Source organism: Aedes aegypti, chromosome 3, assembly GCF_002204515.2.
Source record: "Aedes aegypti strain LVP_AGWG chromosome 3, AaegL5.0 Primary Assembly, whole genome shotgun sequence".
In the NCBI taxonomy this organism is placed as follows: domain Eukaryota; kingdom Metazoa; phylum Arthropoda; class Insecta; order Diptera; family Culicidae; genus Aedes; species Aedes aegypti.
Genome location: NC_035109.1, coordinates 255382885 through 255407216, shown reverse-complemented (window position 1 = coordinate 255407216; position 24332 = coordinate 255382885). Strand labels below are relative to the sequence as shown.

The window sequence follows — 24332 nt, the reverse complement described above, 5'->3', positions numbered from 1 at the left end:
AGTTTCATAGCGCCGCATATAAACTTCAGAACCCTTGCTCCGTGTATATCGCAGAATTAACGGCTATACATTACGCATTAGAGCGAATTGCCTCTCTTCCCTCTGATCAATATTTCATTTTTACGGATAGCCTTAGCTCCATAGAGGCTATTCGTTCAATGAGGCCGGTAAAGCACTCTCCGTATTTCCTCGGTGAAATACGATCTACATTGAGTGCTCTATCGAATGAATCATATACTATCACCTTGGCCTGGGTCCCTTCGCATTGCTCGATTCCGGGCAATGAGAAAGCGGACTCGCTTGCCAAGGTGGGCGCTATGGAAGGCGATATTTATGATCGACAAATTGCCTTCAATGAATTTTTTTCAATGGCTCGTCAACATGCATTGGTCAGCTGGCAACAAAAGTGGGATGCCGGAGAATTGGGCAGGTGGTTACATTCCATTCTCCCGCGGGTATCGAAGAAGCCGTGGTTCAAGGGGTTGGACTTAAGCCGAGACTTTATTAAGGTAATGTGTCGTCTTATGTCCAATCACTACTCTCTAGGCTCTCACTTCTATCGAATAGGGCTCACAGATAGCAATCACTGCAGCTGCGGTGCAGGTTACCAAGATATCAACCACGTAGTTTGGGAATGCCCCGAATACGGTTTTGCCAGATCTGATTTTTGTGCATCCCTCAGGGCCCAAGGGAAACCAGAAAAGGAAGACATTAGGGATGTGTTGGGTAAACTTGACTTTGTGTACATGAAGCTTATGTACAATTTTTTGAAACAAGCTAACATTCTTGTTTAACTCCCCTTTCTTGTCGGTCCACTTGTCCACCTTGTGTCCCCTCGAAACCCGTCTTTTTGTATCGTTACAGGTTGTCATTGTCCACTCAACGTTCGACCAGCAGCAAAGCAAACACGTCACACCTTAAAGCTGCTGAATGTCAACGGAACGATCCCATTGTCCTATCCCTTCCTTTAAATTATTGTTACCCCTAACCTCGACCAAACCGCGAGTTTTTCGGTTCCCCAAAACTAACATAGAAAATTAAGAAAACACCATGAATTTGTAAATAAAATCAAAAGAACTCGGCTCCGTAATGCCTAATGGCGCATGAGCCTAATAAATAAATGATCAAGTAAAAAAAAAAAAAAAAAAGCCCTGCAGATGGCGGTAGTGCACACTTAAACGGATTCGCTGAGAACCCAACAGCTGATATCTCGGTAATAGTTTGACGATTCTCAGTAAAACTTTAACCGAGATCTCGGTAAACGTTAACTGAATCTCGGTAAAGTTCACCGAGATCTCGGCAAAAAAAATTGGATTGCCGAAATCTCGATGAAATAAGTACCGAAAGTCGGCATTTAAAATCACCGAATTCTCAGCTGTTGGGTTCTCGGCGAAAAGTTTTACTGAGGTCGGTGATATAATTTAAGTGTGTATGAAACGTCAAATGCGAAGAAAAGCTATACGCGCGCCTCTAGTTGTGAGATTTGTGAGCCAATTTGAAATGATCGTAAAATGAGTGATCAAAGTGGAAATTTCTTCAGTGTTACGTCTGTTTGTCTGTGCTGATAGCTTTAATTTTAAATTTAAAATGAGTTTGTGCACTTTTCGGTGATTGGGTACACTTTACCCATATTTGGGTAGACTGATCTTAACGTGTAGCGAACGCGGATTGTCATTTTTCCCGTGTTGCCGATCGTTTTTCACTTCCTTCTGGTTGAAAGGTTGACATTTCACATCAAAACATTGAAAAAAAATTCGTGAAAATTTTCATTTGCATCAGCTGTGCATGCAAGTTCACTGGAAAAATGGAAAAATCTATCGGCTAAACTTATCATGTTGTTACAAAATGTATTTATTTTCTACGAACAAGCACGTTCATTTATAATAAAGTGAAATTTGCTGTTAAGTTGTTAGCTGTTGCAGCAAAATGGTTAGCATTTTACTGATTATTATGTTTTGGGACTGTGTGTGATAATACGAAAAAAATCTTATTTTCCAGGGAGCAAACGTATCTCAGCTTGAACGTGATATCGGGGCGGATCAATTTCCCCCCAATGAGCATTATTTCGGTTTAGTTAATGTATGACATCCGTGAGGAATAGTTTATGCTTGATTGAAGTATTAAAGGAATGATTCTTCTCTTTTAGTTCGGCAATACCTGTTATAGTAATTCAGTCTTACAAGCACTTTACTTCTGTAGGCCATTCCGGGAGAAGGTTCTTGAATACAAGGCCAAAAACAAACGCACGAAGGAAACGTTGCTGACCTGTTTAGCAGATTTGTTCTATAGTATAGCCACCCAGAAGAAAAAGGTCGGTTCCATAGCGCCTAAGAAGTTCATTGCCCGACTTCGGAAGGAAAAGGAAGAATTCGACAATTACATGCAGCAGGATGCCCACGAGTTCCTGAACTTTCTGATCAATCATATAAACGAAATCATACTAGCCGAACGAAATCAGGCAAAAGGCGCAGGAACAAGCGGTAGTAAAAACGCTGGTACCATCGGAGGAGGAGGGGGAAGTCTGAATGGGGACAACCCCGGGCAGCCACAGGAACCGACTTGGGTGCATGAGATTTTCCAGGGAATTCTGACCAGTGAAACGAGATGTCTGAATTGCGAAACGGTTAGCAGCAAAGATGAGAACTTTTTCGACCTGCAGGTGGATGTGGATCAAAATACCAGCATAACGCACTGTTTGCGATGCTTTAGTAATACCGAAACGCTGTGCAGTGATAACAAGTTCAAGTGCGACAACTGCTGCAGCTACCAGGAAGCACAGAAACGAATGCGCGTGAAAAAACTGCCCATGATACTGGCGCTGCACCTCAAACGGTTCAAGTACATGGAACAGTATAATCGGCACATCAAGGTGTCACATCGAGTGGTGTTTCCTCTGGAATTGAGGTTGTTTAACACGGTAAGAAGCTCTTTGCGTTTCAGGGGGAATCACAAGGCTGGTAGCGATTGAATATCTTAAAAATAATCTTAAAAGACCTCTTGATAGAAATAATGAGATAAAGAGTTTGATTCCTCATATATGGCCTATAGCAAGTCTCTAAAAAAATATTTTTAATGGAAGATCTCTAAAGTCTATTTTCAACGTTTTTCACTCATTAAAGAATACACGGCTGGAATTTAGTAATGGGCACCAATTACCCATTACTGAAAATTGACAACTACCATTATTTTAACATTTTTGAAGTATACAAAAGTGGGTATTTGCACATTAAAGGGTAATGGAGAGTTTGCAGTTTGATGTCTAAGGCAGGGGTTTTCAGCCATTTTGGCTCGCGGACCACTTTGTGATATTAAATCTTTGCGCGGAGCACCTGTTCGTCATCTTCGTTCGAAATCCGATTTTTACACGCCTCAATCGACCCAGTAATTCCTACTAGTAACCAAATGCTTTTTTCATATAAAATGCCCAAATTTGGGACTCTGTTTCTCAATTTCTGGTAGTCCAAAATTGACTGGAATTTGGATGAAGAATTACAAATAACCTAAAATTTTGTGAATTTATTACAATGTAGTCATTTTCGAATGAGTTTCAGAGAGTTGTTCGAAGTAAGTAACCGAGTTATTTTTTTATTTTACTTACAAACGGTATTTTGTGGGTGGCTGATGTTCTGTAAATTTGCATAACTTTAAAAAGTGAATGACTTCGCCGAGCAAAACAACCGCTCACATCTAGCCTTTTTTTAATTGGATTTAAAAAATCGCCCGATTACTTATTTTGTCTTCTAACAACCCTCTGAAACTGATTTAAAAATGACTGCATTGTAATGAGTAATGACTTCACTGCAGACAATATTTCAGGTTGGTGATTATGCACTAATTACGTCACGCTCCGAGGGGTGGAGGGGGGTCAAGCCAAGCGTGACAAGCCTTACAAAAATTTCGGAGGAATCATACAAAAAACATGACCAAGGGGGGTGTGGGGGGGTGAGGTGGTTAAAAAAGTTGAAATTTAGCGTGACATAATTTGTGTACCATCCCTTGTTTGTGAATCGTCATCCAAATTTCAATCAATTCGGTATAATTTAATACAAAAAATAAACTTATTTAATTGACTGTATATTTGTCAACTTTTCATTAATTTTCATTTTAATTCAATATCCCAATCCTAATCTCGAAAAAAAAATGTTCAATTTATTTGAGCTAGTTTTTTTTATTTCGGAATTAAACTGTTGCAATTGGGCATTTAAGGGGTACACGAATGATGCCACGCACCAAAAAGTCAAGTACTGTGTGACAAGCCTCACAAAATTTTTGGAGTTCTCATATAAAAAGTGTGACTACACGGGAAAAAAATCTGTGGTAAAAATAACTATTTTAGCTGACTACGCCCATTCTTAAAACTACCATGGAAATTCAGACCAATTTACTATGTTTACGGTATACCCCACCGTATTACTGGTATATTTGACAGAAGTAATTTACAACAATCTGATTCCAACTACAGACATGGTAAAATCAAGCGCATTTCTGGTCTGCTGAAAATTGCCGGTGCGGGCGCTTAAGTTAACCCCCTAAAATGGTAGTTTTTACCGCACAATTTTTTTTGCGTGTAGGGGGGAGAGCAGATAAAAAAGGTTGTGTACCATCCCTAAATAAAGCTATACCTATTTGTTTTTTGTCAATTATTTCAAAATTCGTGGCTTGTGGCAGAATTGTTTTGGTTATGAGATGATTTTTCGGCTTATATTTTCAAATTTCAAATTTCGGCTGTTATCGTACTAACTTCGGCTCAATTTTTTCGACGAGGATAAGTATTCCAAAACTTGCACACCCTGAAGGTTTCAAATTATTCTTCGGGAAAATTTGAATCTAAATCAAGAAAAACCTAATTTTGCAGTCAAAAATATCCCATACAAAATGTGTGATAAAATTTTCACCAACAGAATACATTTAACCTTTCAATTACAAAATGTTAGCCCAAATTCTATGAATGACTTGGTTTGATATAATTAAAAGCATATTTTGAAGCAAAAAGTTGAGATACTCCAAAGCATTGGTATAAATTTTCATAACTGTCGCGGAGCACCTGCCAAGGCTCCGCGAAACACCAAGTGCTCCGCGGAGCACGATCTGAAAACCGCTGGTCTAAGGGATGTTGAAGAATGATCCCGATGACCAATCTAATTTGCTAGGAAGTAACAAATAAATTTAAGAAAATCGAGTCTCCACTATCTGTTTTGTAGTCTTAGCTGTTCTAAATTTTGGCACTTTCAATTATTTGAAAGATAATTGAGCTTGTCTTTTTCTTTTCAGTCTGACGATGCTGTGAATCCGGACCGGCTTTACGATCTGATGGCGGTCGTTATTCATTGTGGTTCTGGGCCCAACCGAGGGCACTATATAAGCATTGTTAAAAGCCACGGGTTCTGGCTGCTGTTCGACGACGACATGGTTGATGTAAGTTACGGTTATTGATAGTGATTACAAGTGTATTATCTCTATTCTATTTTGCAGAAAATTGAGGCCTCAACTATAGAAGACTTTTATGGTCTAACATCTGATATACAAAAGTCATCTGAAACTGGTTACATTTTATTTTATCAATCCCGAGACGCAACCTAAAGCTTGTAAGTATGTATTATTTCAACTTAGAGCCCTAGAAGATTTTATCATCGAGTATAAAAATCGTAAATGATTAGCATGCATTGTGATAAGGCGAATCCGCAATTTTCATTCCCAAATTTTTGGCTTCGACTGATTTGAGTTTGTCTTGGATCTACATGCGACACATAGTTGCAAACGGCTAGACATTGCATTTTCGATACCTATTGCACTAAAGTAATTTGATCGAAGCAGTTTACTGCACTACCTCGGATAACTGGCCCATGTATATAGGAAATCCTACAGAACATGAGACTATTATGCGTAGAGTGACAGTTTAGTCAATTTGTGGTTTATACTGCGTGCAATAGCAAGAATTTTGAGTATCTCGTGTTTTAAATTCATATTCAAACAATTCTTGGTTGAATTATGCAGTTTTAGCGATAGATTCAGATAGTTTTGCAACTCACATAGCTATTTGACTATTTCAATATATTTTAAAAATCACGAATTGTGAATTGTATATTTGAGTGCAAACATATAAGTTTTGAAATTTATTTTGTCCGCGAATTATGTTGACAGAAATGAATATGAGTTGTGACATAAGATTAATCAAGCAAATAAGGCGGTCAAAAACGCTCTGATCATCATTAATTATAAATAAACACGTTTAAACCATTTCTGTGGTATTTTCACTGTCTTGAACATATCCAAAAAAATAGAGGAATTAGTCTTCACTTATTTTAGGGCATGATTGTCAATGCAATATTAGGGCAGTCGTGATCATTTTTCCTAATCTAAAGTCTCAAACATCTCGACGGGCAAGCTGTTGGAGAGGTTGAGGTAAAGATGCATAAAAGCCAAACTTCACCACTAACGAGTGTCCAATCGATCAAGTTTTCAACCTAAAGGGATTTTGGGTTCTCCAGTTTCGTGCTCTTGAAAATTTGAGATTTGGCTTCTATTCATGCAAAAGCCGATGACCTGTTTAACTAACAGAAAAGCGTTAGAATTGCAGTTGCTCCACAGCTGTGGATAGCACACGAATACCTCATCAAATATAGTTGCAATTACATTTTACGAACGTGAATCACTGCTCATAAAACTACGATTTAAGCACGATTTGCCTTGATAATTATATTTTACATTGAATGATTGACATTAGCATTAAGCATTTCGCACAAATTCGTAGGTGGTACACTGCCCATAATCGCATAACAGTCCCATGTCGACTTTTGATCGATTTGCGTTTTTTGCATAAATCAACTCAACATCGTCAGAAGATCGATAAAAACTGCTAAAAAAGTAGCCTTTGTTCCTAACTTGTACAAAAACAAACTCCACTTGTGTTGTCTCATCTTGAAAATATTCGCATAACAGTCACATCAAAGTCCGTATAGTGGTCGGGCTCAGAATGGGTACCACTTCTAGTACTACATACGGTCTCACGGTACTACTAGCTATTCACTGATGTGTAATGAAGTAAAGGGAAATCAATTATACAGTGAAACCTCCACTGCCCAGAAACACATGTCAGTCCCATGTTTGGTTGGATTTATATTCACATGGGACAATTATGCGTTTATGGGCAGTCCATGTTCTATGTCTTAATATTGACTCATGGAACCACTTCTTAACAAAATTTCATGGTAACTATGATTATTCGCTTAAACAGCTTTCCATAGCATTTCTGTTCCATGACTCGATGTTTCCATGAGTCTATGGTCCCTTCAGATATCGACTCATGGAGGTTTGACTGTATTTAATACACACTTGCTTACGACATGGTAAATGTCGTGTATTCACGTTGTTTCGAAAATATTTTTAAATAAGTGAACATCGAACATAATTATGTATTTTCAATTACGATGCATTACAGAAATTGAAGGATTGAGTGAACAGACAACTAAATTTACAGATCGATGTAAACTTACCACCGGAACAATAAATCTCCATTGGAGCAGGAAATAATTGGTTATAGGAGGAACCAATCGTTTAACTTCACGCGATTGATTCCTGGTTGGATCTGAAGACGAAACAGCAGCAAACAAATGAGTAAAACAAGCAGTTTTTGTAAAGTACTGACTTACCAAAAATGATTTTCCAAATTTCCGATAAGTGCTTATTATTTTCACAAGTCCAAATGCTTTAAAATATGCTGTTTTGAGTGGAAACGTGAATTTTTCCTGCATGTCAACTTTAGAAAAACTAAAAATTGAAAAATAAGATGGTGGACAGCAACCCGGGAGCATCATGACGGTGGACAGTAAACAAACACGATAGGAAAAATTTACTGCGGAGTTAGTAAATTGTACATTCTAAATGTTGTACAAGTGACAACCTATTTTTGAAAACAATAATTTTCTCTTATTTTTACAACAAATATGGTAGATTGAACCATAAAATGTCAAAATATATGTGAGCTTTTTTAACACATTGTATTCTTAAATTTACCATGCATGGATAACCATGTACATTCTTAAATTAATGCAATGTCAATCAATTTAACTGAATTTTTAGTAATATCGACCATACTTGCTCATTGTAAATTTCACTATTATGATGTCGTTTGAATTACGGTACCATTCATTTCAGTGTGGTATTCTTGGCTCACCCACAGCGGATTTACGAATGTGCTTCCTAATTGCCTATTTTGACGTAGAATTACGTGTTTCTTCTCTATACAGGAGTGAAATTGGAATTCCAAAATCAAGAGAGTTTTGTTGGCATGAAATATTTTAAACGTTAATAACTTTTTGCTGGCTTACGAAATTTCATGATTAGCACCTCAATCGAAAGGACAAGACATCAAAGCATATCCATATATTTTTTATTTGGAAAAACTCAATGAAGCTTCAAATATTTTTTCTAGTCATTCATCCAGGGAAATTTGAAGGAAATTATTAGGATTATTTTGGAGAATTTTTAAGATCTACGTTGAATTTCGAAAGAAAATCCTAGAGTAACCTTAGATGACACTTGTGTGAGTTCTATGTACGCCTTGACGAATTCCTACGAGGATCTCTGAAAGACCTCCTGAATTTTTGATGAAAGTCTTCCTTTTTTTGTATCGTATTCAGTTGGAGCTGCCTGACAGCTTAACTTGTCAAGGCTGAACCCTCGGTCTGGCTTTTGCCAAGTTTCCCCTCTACCAGGACCAATACTCAGACGGACTAGGCAATGGCGCTCACATGAACACTGCTTTTTTTATTAGTATTGTGACGTGGTAGTTTTTGAAAAATACCCATATTCCCTTGCTTCTGAGAAAAGGAAGCATTGTGAAAATCAGCAGCTCCATCAGAATTTGTTTGAAATAGAAGTGTAGTAGTGTCATTACTAATACTGTTTAGTCGAAATGGTTTTGAATAATTTGTCATTCAAGTGCTATTCTGATTACTCCTGTCTTTTACGTAAGATTAGAGTCTTAATTGTCGTCAAGTCTTAACAAAATTAGGCTGTTTAGTAAGAGTTCTACAGTGATGCCTCCATGAGTCGATGTTCCATGACTCGATATCGACTCATGGAACCATACTAGAAACAAAATTTCATGGTTACTATGATGGTCCCTCGAAACTGCTTTCCAAAGGATTTCTGTCCCATGACTCGATATTTCCATGAGTCGATGGTCCCTTCAATATCGACTCATGGAGGTTTCACTGTAGTTAATTTCATTTTTGTTGTTAAAAGTATTTATTGGTCATTACGTTCATATATCCTTAAGGACATATGGGAAGGAATCCCTGTCATGGCAGTGAAAATGGCTTCCTCTCATATACAAACACAATTCCGGAAGTCCACATTATTTCTCAAAATATTTCACTTACCTACACTAAGTTCACTCCCAAATTGCTAACTAGACATCAGAACACTATTACCTTACGATTTCCGTAGGTTTGACACTAGTAGCTGGTAGAAATTTCATGAACCGTGCTAATTTTCAACACGGACGTTGAACTTTGCTACAATTGTTTACACTTATCCGCCTGCGAACGAAGAACACTTTTCGTCGAATTTTACCATTTTCGCTAAACGTAGAACCTCCAACACAGTTTACTTTCACTACTTGTTAATAAAAGAATAATTTCTATTTGATTTTTGATGAAAACAACTTAAGATTTCACCAAACCGTGCTAAAAACAATCACTTAATCACAGCATTTCGCTTTTTTATTTTTCTAATTTTACGCCGGCTGCTCGCTTGCAGGGCTGTCAGATACGTTGGTGGTTACGTATGACATCAAGCAATCTTAATTAGGCGAAGAGAAAAATACTCAAATTGAAGTAGCGATTACTGGCAACAACGTCTTATCAATTATAATTTTACTATTACCAACAAATTATATAGTTATGAGTGGATTCAAAGGAGTTTCACCTTAAAGAAAAAAGTCGCTTTCCTTGCCTGTTCAACAATTTTTCGAAACTAGCAAGTGTACCCTAATGATCGATCTCAGCGTCTTACTTTCCATAGTCATTTTTATAGTGAACATTGAAGAGTAAAGTTACCTTAGGCTTCTATAGATCAATGCACGAGTTCACTATTTGATGTTTTAGCGGTGCCGTGTTATTTATGTAACCATGGAAACTAGTGAATTCGGCACCGCTCAAACGTCAAATTAGTGAACTCGTGCATTGGTCCATTACAGTCTCCTACAAGATTCACTTTTCGGTAGCAAATGCAATGCTTCACAACGCCTACTTTCTACTTGTAAATTTTGCGAAAATGAAGCCGGAATTAGATTATTTATACCGCTGTTACAAAAGAGGTATTTCTTATTATGGCAATGTAAAAACCATATTAAAATAAGATTGTCGCCACTTATTTCTACTAAGTGAATCCACTAGTCATTTTCCTCAGAGTTATATTCCCTACGTCGTATATGCTAGCTAATAGTAAGAGTGGCTACGGATCATTATGGTTAGCAAATGGCAAACTGAACGTCACCAATAGTGTTAATGTCCACTTCGAATAGATTAATTATTTGAAATGGGCTTCAATTCTATCAATGACGCAGAGATATTATTGCGTCTATGCCATATGGATTATGACGCGGCTTTAAGCAAAAAATGCCAAAATGTGATACCACCACTACAGGTTACGCCTTTGGTTTCCATTATATGGGCTAATGGATTATACCTTCCCATCGCGGCAAGGTCGCATAACCAAGGGGAGGGTAATTTTTAATAAGTCTTCCTAAAATAAAAAAAAAGAAAAATTATTTAATCTTCAAATTTTTTTTTTTTTTGTTTTTTTTTTTTTGTATGGTATTCAGTTGGAGCTGCCTGACAGCTTAACTTGTCAAGGCTGAACCCTCGGTCTGGCTTTTGCCAAGTTTCCCCTCTACCAGGACCAATACTCAGACGGACTAGGCAATGGCGCCCACATGAACACTGTTTTTTATTAGTATTGTGACGTGGTAGTTTTTGAAAAGTACCCATAGAGTAAGGTGGGGCAAAAGTTCGACCTTAGTGGTATAATCAAAGTTTCCATGAAAATAATAGCAGATGAAACAAAACAAATACCATACAGCGAACCTTCAACATATTGGCTATAACTTTGCTGAACAAACTTGTGTCAAAATATTTACCCATTTTTAGTTATAACAGTTTCAAAATTGATTGTCTTAAACGAACTTTTGCCCCACCGGTGGGGCAAAAGTTCGAATCTAGTGTGGGGCAAAAGTTCGTTGGCTAAAACACAAAATATCAATACTTTTATGACAGGCATACTTTATACCAGCCGTAAACTTATGTTTGCCGAAAAATACACACTAAATTTTCATCAAAAAATTGCCCAAAAACAGGGATAACTGTAATATACCCAAAAATAGCAGTTTTTCGCAAAACTAAGTGAAAATGTAAAATTTTTGTGACATTTTTCGCACGATCAGGCAAATTTCGCTAAATTTGAAGATAATATGTAGATTTCAGGAAATTTGAAAAAATTTCCGTGGGTTTATACATGGGTCGAACTTTTGCCCCGCAGATTCGAACTTTTGCCCCGCTATGGGCCAAAAATTGATTCCAACTATTTATGGAAAACCTAATACACGTCAAAGCATCCTTATGATAGGCCTAGAAACGCCCTTACATAAAATATGGAAAAAGATTTTATCTTCATTTGGTTCCATGCATCGAAAGTTTGACCAAATATTACAATATTTACGTCGAAAAACAACAAATAGCCATAACTTTTCCAAATCTCAATCGATTTTTATGATATTTGGATTGAAAGTCTCTTACTTGAATAGCATTCGGACCACCATGACATTTATAAGTTTTGTTTTGAAATGAGCTAGAAATTTTGAAAAGATACTTTTACCCCACTCGAACTTTTGCCCCACTTTACTCTATTCCTTTGCTTCTGAGAAAAAGAAGCATTGTGAAAAAAAACAGCTCCATCAGAATTTGTTTGAAATAGTAGTGCATTACTAATACTGTCTAGTCGAAATGGTTTTGAATAATTTGTCATTCAAGTGCTATTCTGATTACTATTGTCTTTTACGTAAGATTAGAGTCTTAAATGTCAAGTGTCGTCAAGTCTTAACAAAATTAGGCTGTTTAGTAGTAGTTCTAGTTAATTTCATTTTTGTTGTTAAAAGTATTTATTGGTCATTACGTTCATATATCCTTAAAGAAAAAAGTCGCTTTCCTTGTCTGTTCAACAATTTTTCGAAACTAGCAAGTGTACCCTAATGATCGATCTCAGTGTCTTACTTTCCATAGTCATTTTTATAGTGAATATTGAAGAGTAAAGTTACCTTAGGCTTCTATTACAGTCTCCTACATGATTCACTTTTCGGAGGCAAATGCAATGCTTCACAACGCCTACTTTCTACTTGTAAATTTTGCGAAAATGAAGCTGGAATTAGATTATTTATACCGCTGTTACAAAAGAGGTATTTCTTATTATGGCAATGTAAAAACCATATTAAAATAAGATTGTCGCCACTTATTTCTACTCAGTGAATCTACTAGTCATTTTCCTAAGAGTTCCTAAGTATTCCCTACGTCGTATATGATAACGATGTATCTAGCTAGCTAATAGTAAGAGTGGCTACGGATCATTCTGGTTAGCAAAAGGCAAACTGAACGTCACCAATAGTATTAATGTCCACTTCGAATAGATTAATTATTTGAAATGGGCATCAATTCTATCCATGACGCAGAATGTCCGTTGGATCACATCCGAGATATTATTGCGTCTATGCCATATGAATTATGACGCGGCTTTAAGCAAAAAATGCCAAAATGTGATACCACCACTACAGGTTACGCCTTTGGTTTCCATCATATGGGCTAATGGATTATGCCCTCCCATCGCGGCAAGGTCGCATAACCAAGGGGAGGGAAAAATTATTTAATCTTCAAATTGAAATGAAATGAAGGTCTTCCTAATATTAAAAAAAATCTCCAAATAATGCCCTACAAAACGTTTTGAAGAAATGACATGAAAAAAATCGCACCGAATTCCCAAATTTTGAATAATGTTTTAAAGAATCTATGGAGATCGGCAATTTTATTTGAAAAATTCGAGAGAAATGTTTGTACATTCCAAGAGAAATTTCTGTAGGAACTCAATGGAGAATACTATGTCAAATGTATGGAAAAGTTTATAAAAGATATAATTGAATAATGCCTGAAGGATGTTTAGAGCGATTCCTGAAAGTAATTGTGGATGAATATTCGAAAAACCCATATGAAAATGCCTGGAGTTAATAAAACAAAATCAGCTTAGGAATAATTGTAGGATTTCGTGGAAAATTTCAAAACGATTATTTTCCAAAAACTCTGGGATAAACTTTTATGGAAGCGTTGGAGTGCTCTAGGATTTTTTGATTCCTCTATGCATCCATTGGAAAATCAATGGTAGCATCTCTGGAGAAATTTCTGAAACTATTCTAGAAAAATTCACTGAAGAAATTACTAGAATTCCTGAAGAATTCATTGCGAGATCTGAGAAACATATAATTAAGAACTTGTGGAATAGTTGCCTAATAGTTTTTGTAGGATTCTCTGGAACCTCTACAATTTTGCACTAGGATTCTCTGCAACCAGATTAAAAAAGTGACTTTAGAGATATTTTTTATTAAAATAGAGACCTTAACCATAACCAAAAATAGAGACTTACATTAAAATATTTAATGATCAAGATTGAAAAAAAATGTAAAAAAAAGAATGTTATTAATTATTTTCATGAGCAGTTGATGAATGACCCCCAACTGGAATTATACTTGCCTTTGCCCATTTGACAATCTTATGTTCTGATTCCCTGTCTAAACACATTTTATGCTGATTAATTAAAAATCGTTAAAAGGACTGAACATGTCAACTAGCGTTATGATAGAGGCGCAGCCGAATTTTTTTTTTCGATTGAGCATATTTTGTGTCACAAAAACGACACATTCTACTGTGGTGGACGGAAGCGATTAAGAATGAATACACCGAATTGAATCTATAACTATACACTGATAAAAATCCACACGCTCGATCTGTGTGTTTAAAATTATGGATCGATTCATGAACGTCCATATCGATTTGCTATGATTTTCTTGCAAACTTCGTGTGTGTTACACATTAAATTCCTTTGTTTTGCTTCATGGATTGATTCATCAACTGACAACAGGGATTCCATATTTTTTCCACATAAGTTCCCGAAGCTTTCTCTTCAGATTCGTATGTGTCAACCTATGGACGCACAGATCATCACTCCAACACGGATTCAGTGTGTTTTGCTTATGGCTATCATGTGTCATAATCATCATGTTCAAGTTGGTCGATTCATTGATATGCGCAATGAGATTGTTATGATGAAATCGATGAGCTATGCTATCGATTTCCATGTTCAAAGCTTCTAAATTGTGTGTGATCAACCCATGGGATGCATAGTGAACTGAATTGCGGTTGGACCTCGTGTCGAACAACAGTCATCATCATGCTTCCAAAGAGAAGAAGCAAATTTTGAAGCTGAAAGTTTGTGAAATTTGAAAATTGTGAAAATTTGTGAATTCGATTTTTCTTTTATTAGTGAAGTTGACCGATATACGAGAATTCTACCTTTCTACAAGAAAACATTGATTATAATGTATAGTTTAGTAGAAAAATCGGATTCCACTAACAGATTTTCCTGGCTTTCAGTTTCGAAAAAAATGGAATATGCTTATCCCTGGCTTCCCAAATTATGGATTTGCGGCGCCCGCTTGTTGCTGGCTCACTGGTTTGAAAAAAAAATCAAGAGAGCTTGCAACAAGCAGAGGAGCCTCGGATCCATATTTTGGGGAGCAAAAGTTCTTCTACCAAATTTCTTCTTTCAGTCCCATGACATTCATGTTCCACCACACATGACTATCTAAAGCTACTACATTTCGAATTCAATAAGCAAATCAGTTGGTTTTCATGATTTAATATTTGGAAATTCATGTTTGTTTCACATGACAACCTAATGTTGATACACATGTTATTATACCGTAAAATCAATGATGAAATCCATATGGCTACCACACTCAAAACATTTGGTTTTTCTCATTGCGCAAATCTATGAGTAAAACACACGACCTTGACGTGTAGATTTTTCTAAGTGTGAAGCGCTGTGACAGGGGTGATCATAAATCACTGCAATAGGGGTGCTCACAAATCACACCCCATACTACCATCTTTCAAAAAAAATTCCCTGAATGTAACCGAAATTCCCTTAGAATTCCAGTTTTTTCCCGATTGAATAAAATTCTCTGATAATTCCAGGTTTTTCCAGGTAGTAGACACCCTGAGCTACGTAACGAAAGTATTTAGTGCGACAATTTTCCGCTGGAGGCGAAGATTTCGCAGCTTAAGGTGAAGATGAATCGAAGCCAAACTTTTAATTTTCAAGAGCACGGATCTGGAGAACCAAACACCCGTTTAAGCTGAAAACTTAATCGATTGGTCACTAGCTGGTGGTTTTAGCTCAAACGGATGTTTTGGATGTTTTTATTTATTTTTGTAGAATAAGCAAAAACATTTTTGTAAAAAGAAATGGAATGTTCACAACCACAATGGACGACAACTAACTGGAACTGGGAACTGTACTTGCATTTACCAACATGGGAATCTTAGGTTTTACTTTATTGTTTAAAAATGTTTTATGTTGAACAGATAAAAATGACTATAACATTAAAGTACAGAACATTGTTTTGATAGCGGCGCAGTCTTGCAAAAAGGACATATTCTACCATGTATTATTAATTCAAAATAATTTCCCTGATTGCAGCCGAAATTCCCTGAGAATTCTTGGTTTTCCAGGTAGTAGACAGCCTGTATTAGGACTTTTCGTTATTAAGTTATGATTATTTATTGCTTAGGTAATCCACCGGCACCCTACTTGTTTCTGAAATTCTGAATGTTTACACTAGTGAGCGGATACTGGTGCAATGATGGTACTTGTTTCTGAAAGGTCGAGCAATTTATTTTTTTGTCCGTGAAACAAAATGTGAATAATATTCCTAGAAGCACTGTTACATAACTGTGAAAATTATACCACAGTTATGAATAGGCTGTTCCGAAAGAAACGCCAAAACGTATGCTTTCACTAATACATAGTTCATTTACCTCGCAGATAATTTGCTATTTATAGTGTTTTTTTTGGTCCATTATATGAGTCGATTTAATCCATAGGGGTGATCGGGGCAATATGGGCCGCCTAAGGAAAACGTCATGGAATGCATAGAAAAACAGCAAAAAATATGGTTTAAATGCAATTGACTTATACTATAAAATGTTATCTTCCATGTTACGTCGATAATTAATGTTAACATGAACTTGCAAATTATTTCAGGAACTTTTTGGAAAACCATGTTTTTTTCTACGTGGTCACGAACCATATGGTCAGGGCTGGTAGCAAAAAGTGGTACCGAAAAAAGTTGTTTTAGTGACCAGATTTGAGAAATAAGTGACTAAAAAGTGACTTTCGATTCTCGAAAAAGTGACTAAAAGTGACTTGAAAATCAAACCATGATCAGTTTTATTTCAATTCTATTATACTGTTTTACGATCAATATTCAATATGATAGGGAATATTCAATATGATCTACTGCAGGTAGTATAGGTCTAGTGGAGCATCATATTTGGACATTTTTATTATACTTCCAAAATTTCAAGATATTGCCTAATTTTTTTGCAAACAGGAAAATTAACATTTAGGTACGTAAACAATTCTTTTTTAGAAGATTTTCATTCTTTTCAAAATTGTATGTCTTTTATATCACCCAAGTATTTTATTTAGCAAATTTCAATAAGAATTTGGAAAATTTGTGAAAACAAATTTTTTATCATTTGGAAATGTACATCCAAAATCGCATAAAAAATAAATCTTAAAAACAGCTAAAATTGAATTCAATTTTAACTGTGTAGATCCCAAAACTTTTCTATGACTTCAAGTCGATAAGAATTTAAGATTCAGTTTAGAAACATTATAAGCGTATAGATGAAGTTCCGTCAAATGTAATATTCAAAGAAGAATGCTTTCTATTTAGCTTATTATATTCTTCTTTAACGCTTCTACCAAGTAAGGTCAATAGCGTCGGTCATTCAAAGTTGATTTTCTATAATGATAAAAATCAGGTAAAAGTTTAGGGGAGGGATTATTAGAGTATGTTTAAAACTACTAATTGAACTTTAACACTTCACTTTTTGCAAAAAATAAAAATACTAATTACTAGTGATTTTAGTATTTTATTTTATTTTTTTAGCAGAAAATGAAGTGATAAAGTTCAATTAGTAGTTTTAATGTTAATGTACAAGAGTTTATGTGGACACTTTCAGTGACGAACTGTTCATATTTCGATAAACCAATTCATTTAAGTAACCTGTCCACCGTTGTCATGAAAAAATATATATCAGAATGAATATATTGTATATTTAAAATAAAAGCATGGAACGAGCTCACCAAATTGATCATCCATCCCTGATTGAGCAGGTGTTTATTCAGCATGCTCATTTCACAAAAGTAAAATATCACTCCGGCGACGCGAAAACCTGAACTCGTTTGCACTCAGAGCGCGTGCAAACAAAAACGAGAAAAAAAAATTCGGCGACGCGACGACACAAAAAACAGTTTTTTTTTTTCTGGTGAAGATGAAACGAAGCCATAACACAAGCCCTCAAGAGCACAAAACTAGAGAACCAGACAGCGGTTCAAGCTGAAAACCTGATCGATAGATCATTACTCATCAAGCTCTCAGCCCGATCCGCTGCCCGCCTCTCCTGGCCCGTGCTCCTGAAAATTTGAGGTTTGGTATCGATGCATCATCACCTTCTGCTTGGGCTTTGATGAAGCACTGCCCAGCAGAACGCGTATTGAATTGACTTGAAAACGAAGTGTTAGATAATGGAAGATAAACGTCTAACTATCCACCACAAGGTGCAAAAATACTATTAAAAGGAAATACACGAGCTACTAAAAAAACTAAACACTAATAATAACTTAGATACTATTACAAATTACGTGGAACTCTATGAAAGATTAACTTTATTCCAAGCTTTTTTCACAGGAGAACCATGACCAAAATTCTGATACTGACATGAAATTTATCTGATGATGACCTTACTTAAACATAGCCTAAATTAAAAAAAGCCGATTCATAATTTTCTCATGAAAATGTAGCTCAAAATAGTTGAAAAAAGTGACTTTTTGACGAAAAAAGTGACTTTAGTTGAAACGGCTTAAAAAAAGAGACTTTAAAGTGACTGGCTTAAAAAAAGTGACCAAGTCACTAAAAAGTGACTCGCTACCAGCCTTGTATCATATGGTGCATTATGAGCCACCTCATTCAATCGAATGATTTTTATTTAAAACAGTATAAAGAAGAGTTAGTGGTGAAGAGTACAATATTGGAAAGGAAATTGTATTAGCTTTGCTTGAAATTATTGATTCTAGCAGCTTATTTTTTAAAGATACATAATACATAGTAAACAGACCATCTTATACTAGTACTAAATTACGATACTTGGTTCAACGTATTTTCTAGCAAAGTTTTCCACTTGTAATGAATAATGGTGCATAAAGATGACTATGCAGTAAAAAAATAATCTGGTATATTAGGGCAATGCATTTTTATGTTCAAAACATCGTTTGTTTTGCTTAAATCTAGGTGGCTCATTTTGCCCGCCCCTTCATCTTGAAAATAATATATTGTTTTTCAATAATTTTGTTTACGAATAAATCTAATATCGCTCACGAACTGTTCATTATGATGAGAAGTTTTAATGGATTATAAAATTTACCAGAATTATAAATATAATTGTCTTATAAGGCTTAATTAAAAACTGACAAAATTATAAGCTTTTCATGACGAAGGACAAATTTGTACATTTTTGTAAATATTTTGAGTGTTCAAACGAATATTCTTACGGTTTTTATTGTGGTGGCTATTTGAGGCATCCTTCAGCAGATCATAATGACACTAGACATTGAAACACTGTTTTTAATGTCAAAACCGGTGTGGCTCATATTGCACCGTATGTTCATATTGCCCCCATTGCCCCTAATAAGGATCTTCCTATCCCACCAATCAACATCTGTGGGTTAAACAACGTTTAAAGTTTCTGTAGATAGACAGATAGATACGTTAGTATCGACCGCATAAAGCTGCTATGGAAAATCATGGACGAGAACAGCTTTCCCGGGACGCTCACGAGACACAACGGTGGCAGGTGTGCAAAACTGTTTGATGGTTTCAGGCGAACATTCCAGTTCGTTCGGATCCCGCAGTTCAAAAAAGATTCGAACCCGAACCAAATTTACCATGTACAAAACGCTCATTAGGCCGGTAGTCATCTACGGGCGTGATCCCGGATCTTTTCGTAATTATCGAAAATTTTCTTGACTTCCCTGGGAGAGTATCATTGTAACATTGTAATATTGTGAAGTTCGGATAACATAGAAATAATCAAGAATAGTTACCTTTAAATTAAACTGTTTTATTAAAGATGTACACTCCCCGTCGCCGTCCCAAGTTTATCCTTCTTATGCTACGAACTCATACGGGATCGGAGCCAGGAAGACAGGCTCCGGTGGGTTCACGATGACCTGCTCGCCGCGAGGTGCTTGTGGCTTGCGCTTCAAGCAGATCTTGGCCTTCGGGTTCTTCGTCTTCAGCTCGTGGCGGGCGGCGTCGTTTTCCTTGACGCGGCGCAGGAAATCCTCACGGCAGCGCGATGGCTTCACATGCTCGATGCGGACGTTGATGCGCTTGGCTAGGATCTTTCCGCGGACACGCTTGTTCACGATGACACCGAGAGCGTGCTTGGTGACGTTGTATACGCGGCCAGTCTTGCCGTGATATGCCTTGTAGGGCATACCCTTGTGGACGGCACCGTGTCCCTGAAATAAAATAGAAACCGTGTTAGATTGGTTTTGGTTTGGTTTGATTTTGAATTGATAAGTGGTACATCCACATAGGAAGCCGTATTCCATTATCAGCAACAGAGGTGCCACTCAGTAAACTCGTTTTTCAGTGAGACGGTTTTTGCCATAAATAGAAATTTGCATCAATACAATGAACGAACAATGTCATTTTGATGTGAATTCACCGTTTCATTTGTAGCAGGATTAAATTGGCCAGCAGTAGGAACTATGTCTACTGTGGACATAGGCAAATGACGGCTACATGCCCAACATTTCCTTTAGATATTATTCCAAAGATTTGTTTCAGAATTGTGCATAGTGATTATTTTTATTTTATGGACTTCTTAATGAATTCCTCCAAGAATTTCGTTTAAATCCGAGAACGAATCATTGGAATACTGTAGGAGATTGAAGTAGGCAATACAATCATTAGGAAGGTCATAGTAGGCTTTCAATAGCAAATTAGGATCATTTCGATGTATGACAGTCATTAATCCTCGAGACGCCAAATAAACAAGATCCATTTATAAGAAGCTCTCTGTATTTTGTACTTCAATACCACAGAGATTCAGTGGGTTGGTCGCTTGGTTCGAATGTCAGAAGAAAGAATTACGTAAAAAAATATTCAGCAGGGAATCAGGTCGGCGAATTTGTGGAAGGCCACACAGTGTAAGGGGACCTGGGAATCCTAAACGTACGAGGCACCTTAAGCAGTATCATCCAAGACCGATGAAGATGGAGCTCTACTTCTTCTATACGCCGGCTATGATGAATGTAATGTAATTTGCCGAGAAATTGCCCTATTCTTAAAAATAATCCTACACCAATCTCTAAAAAAACTTCTGCGAGGACCTCTAAAAGAAATCTTAAACTTTTGATATAGCCTTTGGAAGATTTTCTCGTCAAATAGCTAAAATAATTAAAAAATAATAAAGAACGAATCCATGGTTAATCTTTTGTAGAATTTTTAAAAGTAATTCCTTAAATAACATAGAATGGAATCCATTGAAAAAAAATGCAAAGGAATGGCCGAAGGAATAAGCAGGAAATGTTTAGAAGAACTGCAGGGATAATCCCTGGATGAAATGCTTAGCTTAGCTTAGCTTAGACTGACTACACATATCAATGGTTGCTATTCCGTGATTGACCGAAGTCAGTGAAAATGCACAAAGAATCAACTAGAAGTTCGGCTGGGATTGGCCATAATCTTCTTCAGTGTGCATAATTCAGTGCCTCTATTTATACAGGGTCAATAACGGCGCCGGCCACGTCCTTGCAGTCAGGTGGGATTGGGGGAAGGAATGTTAGTGTGTAACTTTTGCTATTTGGAGACCGTGTTTGCCTCTGCATCTCCGCAAAGGTTACTGGGAGAGATGTTTGTTAATGGGGAGGATCGTTGGGTCACAGGATTCACTTTGATAAGCGATTAGACCATGATAAACGATTATTTGTGAGTTATAAACATACTTAGAAATATAAAATTTTCGATTGACATGAAAAATTTTCAAGTATGAGAAAATAATGCCGTCACTTGAAGTGACGAACCATTCAAAGTTTGTTGAACAAATAGCTAAAAGCAACATTCCTACAGGATATTTTACTCAAATTGGAAAAAAAAATATCGATTGGCTAGACCATCACATAATATTCTTATGCCGACACTTACAGTGGCGAACCATTCAAAGTTTTTTGAATAAAATGAACGTTTTGCAAGTCTACACTTCTAGCACAGACCAAACCATTCAAAGCATTTTTTATGTATAAAAATAAAGGTAAGTGATTTAATACAAAAAATATAAAACAATAAAGTTATGAATAAGAGTTTATGCCGACACTTACAGTGACGAACCATTCATAGTTTGTTGAAAAATTATATTTATCTAACGATTAAATGTGCGGTCATACACATTTTATAGACTTGGAAAAAAAAAAGCATGAAACGAGCTCACCGATTGATCCTTCATCCTTGATTGAGCAGCCACAATCCACTTTCAGCTTCACTCGTGTGCTCGGCCATATAAAAGCACTCAGAAAAAAACGCATCACCTGAGAGGAAAAAAAACTGACGACTTCTCGGACTTTCTCGACGCACTGCCCGGCAGAAAAGAACGCGTCACCCGAGAGGGAAAAAACTGACGACTTCTCGGGCGTTCTCGATGCACTGTTCGGACTTTCTCGACGCACTGCCCGGCAGAAAAGAACGCGTCACCCGAGAGCGAAAAAAACTGACGACTTCTCGGACTTTCTCGACGCACTGCCCGGCCGAAAAGAACGCGTCATCCGAGAGGGAAAAAACTGACGACTTCTCGGACTTTCTCGACGCACTGCCCGGCAGAAAAGAACGCGTCACCCGAGAGGGAAAAATAATGACGATTTCTCGGGCTTTCTCGACGCACTGCCCGGCAGAAAAGAACGCGTCACCCGAGAGGGAAGAAACTGACGACTTCTCGGACTTTCTCGACGCACTGCCCGCTGCAGGGATAATCCCTGGATGAAATGCTGTAGAAATACCAAAATAGATACATTTCTTATTCACTTCAGTTCCGTGAACATTTTTTATGAGGGATTGGAAGGGTTCTTAATAGAATTCTTTAAATGATCCCTGTAGGAGTTTTTGTATCATTTTCTAGGAGAAACTGTAAATGAATTCTTGAAGGTTCCTATACACAAATGGCAAAAAGAATCGAAGTAGGAAGATTTTAGGGAGTTTTTGAAGAAAAACCACAAAACTCTGAAATGATATTCAGTATATTTTGTTCAAACAGCCCTGTAGGAATCTTTTGAAGATCTCTTAGAGTGCCAAATGAAATAGATGGAAGTTGTAAATGTAAAGGAATAATTCTCTGGAAGCAGTAGCATTGGAGTGCTCAAAGATTTCCTGGACCAATTCTGGAGATAAAACTGCAAAGAATCCCTTCCAAAATCGCTGGAAGAATTCCTGAGAGGATTGGTAAAGCAATCTGTCGAAAAATTTTAGGGAAGATCCCTACAGAATTTCTCGAAAGAACATATTTTAGATGGAATCTGAAGATATTACTCGAAGCTTTCCCTCCAGATATCTAAGAAAACAAATCGCGGAATAAGTTGAAACATGAGTGATTTTTCTACTAGAACATTTTTGGGCAACATGAAGCTTAGTTTCAAATGTTTGACTATGATTGAATTGAAGGACAAACATTTTGTTTGGTCTATTTGCCACAGATATATGTTCGGAATTCTGTCCATTCCCAGCTATAAACCAATATTTGGCAGCGAACACAGTTTGCCCCACTTCACCCAAACATTAAAACGATTTAGGACACTGACTTGCGAAACGGCCGGTCAAACTGAATCTGTATTCACTCCGCGTTATCCCCACTGGCATCTGGATGCGTCCAATAGGGAAACAACACCGAACGAACTTTCTTTTTCGATCTTGGAGAATGTTTAAGAAGCAACCGGTGAGGCAATCCGTGAGCCCCTCCTGAACATCTCCGGAAGGTAGGTCAAACGCTACAAACAGTCCACTCACCTTAATGTCCACGTAGTCTCCGGCTTTGTAGACCTTCAGGTAGGTAGACAGGGGGATGGTTCCGTGCTTCCTGAAGGGGCGGGAGAACATGTCCCTGGTACCACGACGATAACCCTTCGAGTTGGTCATTTTGATAGCTTATTGTATTGTGAGCGCACCAAATGCTGGAACAAATTAAGGAAACCGATTAAAACATGCACCACCAACTTCAACCACACAAGAGCCGCATTCGATCCATTTTCGCTTCCGTTTTGTTTGGGTTTTTGCGGTCACAAATTTCGCAGCTTATTCTCATGGAATCAACTAAATTTTGGATCGATCGGATATTTTACGGTATACTTTTCTATCGTTTTCCAAAATCAACATAGAAACAACGAAATCTAATCCAAAATTCAGATTTTTCGAGGAACTTTTTGATGATACGTACTGTCAACTTCACGAATAACAAGGAAAAGGTTATGTTGAGAGATTTCAGATGTCAATATATGTTGGCTGCACTGGCTTCCGGCGAAACTTCAAACGCAATTTCATGGGCGCCGTAACTGGAATGAAAAAAGCCTTTTCGAGGGGTCTGCATGCGTTGTTTGTGGAAAAGTCTTTTAAGGCTGTGAACCGTTTCACCGATTCGTTCACCTTTTAGTCAAAATTGGCTTGTTTAAGGGTATCCAGTTTCATACATATTCTGAATCTACGTTAAAAAATCAACTAGAATCCAAAGTTTCACAAATTTCCGTGACCTGGAACTATTTTTTAAACACGTTAGAAATTAGTATGGAAATCATTTTTGAATCACCCCTCGGCAAATTTTACTTCGGGACTAGCTGTCATTATGTTAATTGAAATGTCATTGAGTGGACGAGTTAAAATCTTTTTTAATCATTTCTGA

The 24332-nt window shown here is 36.9% G+C and overlaps 2 protein-coding genes across 3 annotated transcripts; one reads left to right on the top strand and one right to left on the bottom strand.

Moving 5' to 3' along the window:
• The first annotated feature begins 1729 nt into the window (after positions 1 to 1729).
• On the top strand, positions 1730 to 6238 carry LOC23687424 (ubiquitin carboxyl-terminal hydrolase 46). Its single transcript, XM_021850414.1, has 5 exons — positions 1730 to 1929; positions 1999 to 2079; positions 2147 to 2917; positions 5272 to 5415; positions 5473 to 6238. The coding sequence occupies exons 1-5, from the start codon at positions 1927 to 1929 to the stop codon at positions 5578 to 5580; spliced, it is 1107 nt and encodes a 368-aa protein (XP_021706106.1). The 5' UTR covers positions 1730 to 1926; the 3' UTR covers positions 5581 to 6238.
• Positions 6239 to 19487: 13249 nt separating this feature from the next.
• LOC5569531 (60S ribosomal protein L21) lies at positions 19488 to 23984 on the bottom strand. 2 transcript variants are annotated; one of them, XM_001652795.2, is made up of 3 exons: positions 23874 to 23984; positions 23447 to 23610; positions 19488 to 19911 (listed from the first exon to the last, which is right to left on the bottom strand). In XM_001652795.2, exons 2-3 carry the CDS (start codon positions 23573 to 23575, stop codon positions 19555 to 19557), a joined length of 486 nt encoding a protein of 161 aa, XP_001652845.1. In that variant the 5' UTR covers positions 23576 to 23610; positions 23874 to 23984; the 3' UTR covers positions 19488 to 19554. The 2 variants fall into 2 exon arrangements, with proteins under 2 accessions (XP_001652845.1, XP_001652846.1); XM_001652796.2 differs by having other exon boundaries at positions 23786 to 23884.
• Positions 23985 to 24332: the final 348 nt, after the last annotated feature.

Coding starts and splice junctions, on each gene's coding strand:
- LOC23687424 (XM_021850414.1), top strand. Junction 2,080..2,146: donor ATTATTTCGGTTTAGTTAAT/GTATGACATCCG, acceptor CTTCTCTTTTAG/TTCGGCAATACCTGTTATAG. Junction 5,416..5,472: donor TCGACGACGACATGGTTGAT/GTAAGTTACGGT, acceptor TCTATTTTGCAG/AAAATTGAGGCCTCAACTAT.
- LOC5569531 (XM_001652795.2), bottom strand. CDS start 23,575: ATGACCAACTCGAAGGGTTATCGTCGTGGTACCAGGGACATGTTCTCC. Junction 19,912..23,446: donor GAGACTACGTGGACATTAAG/GTGAGTGGACTG, acceptor ATTTTATTTCAG/GGACACGGTGCCGTCCACAA.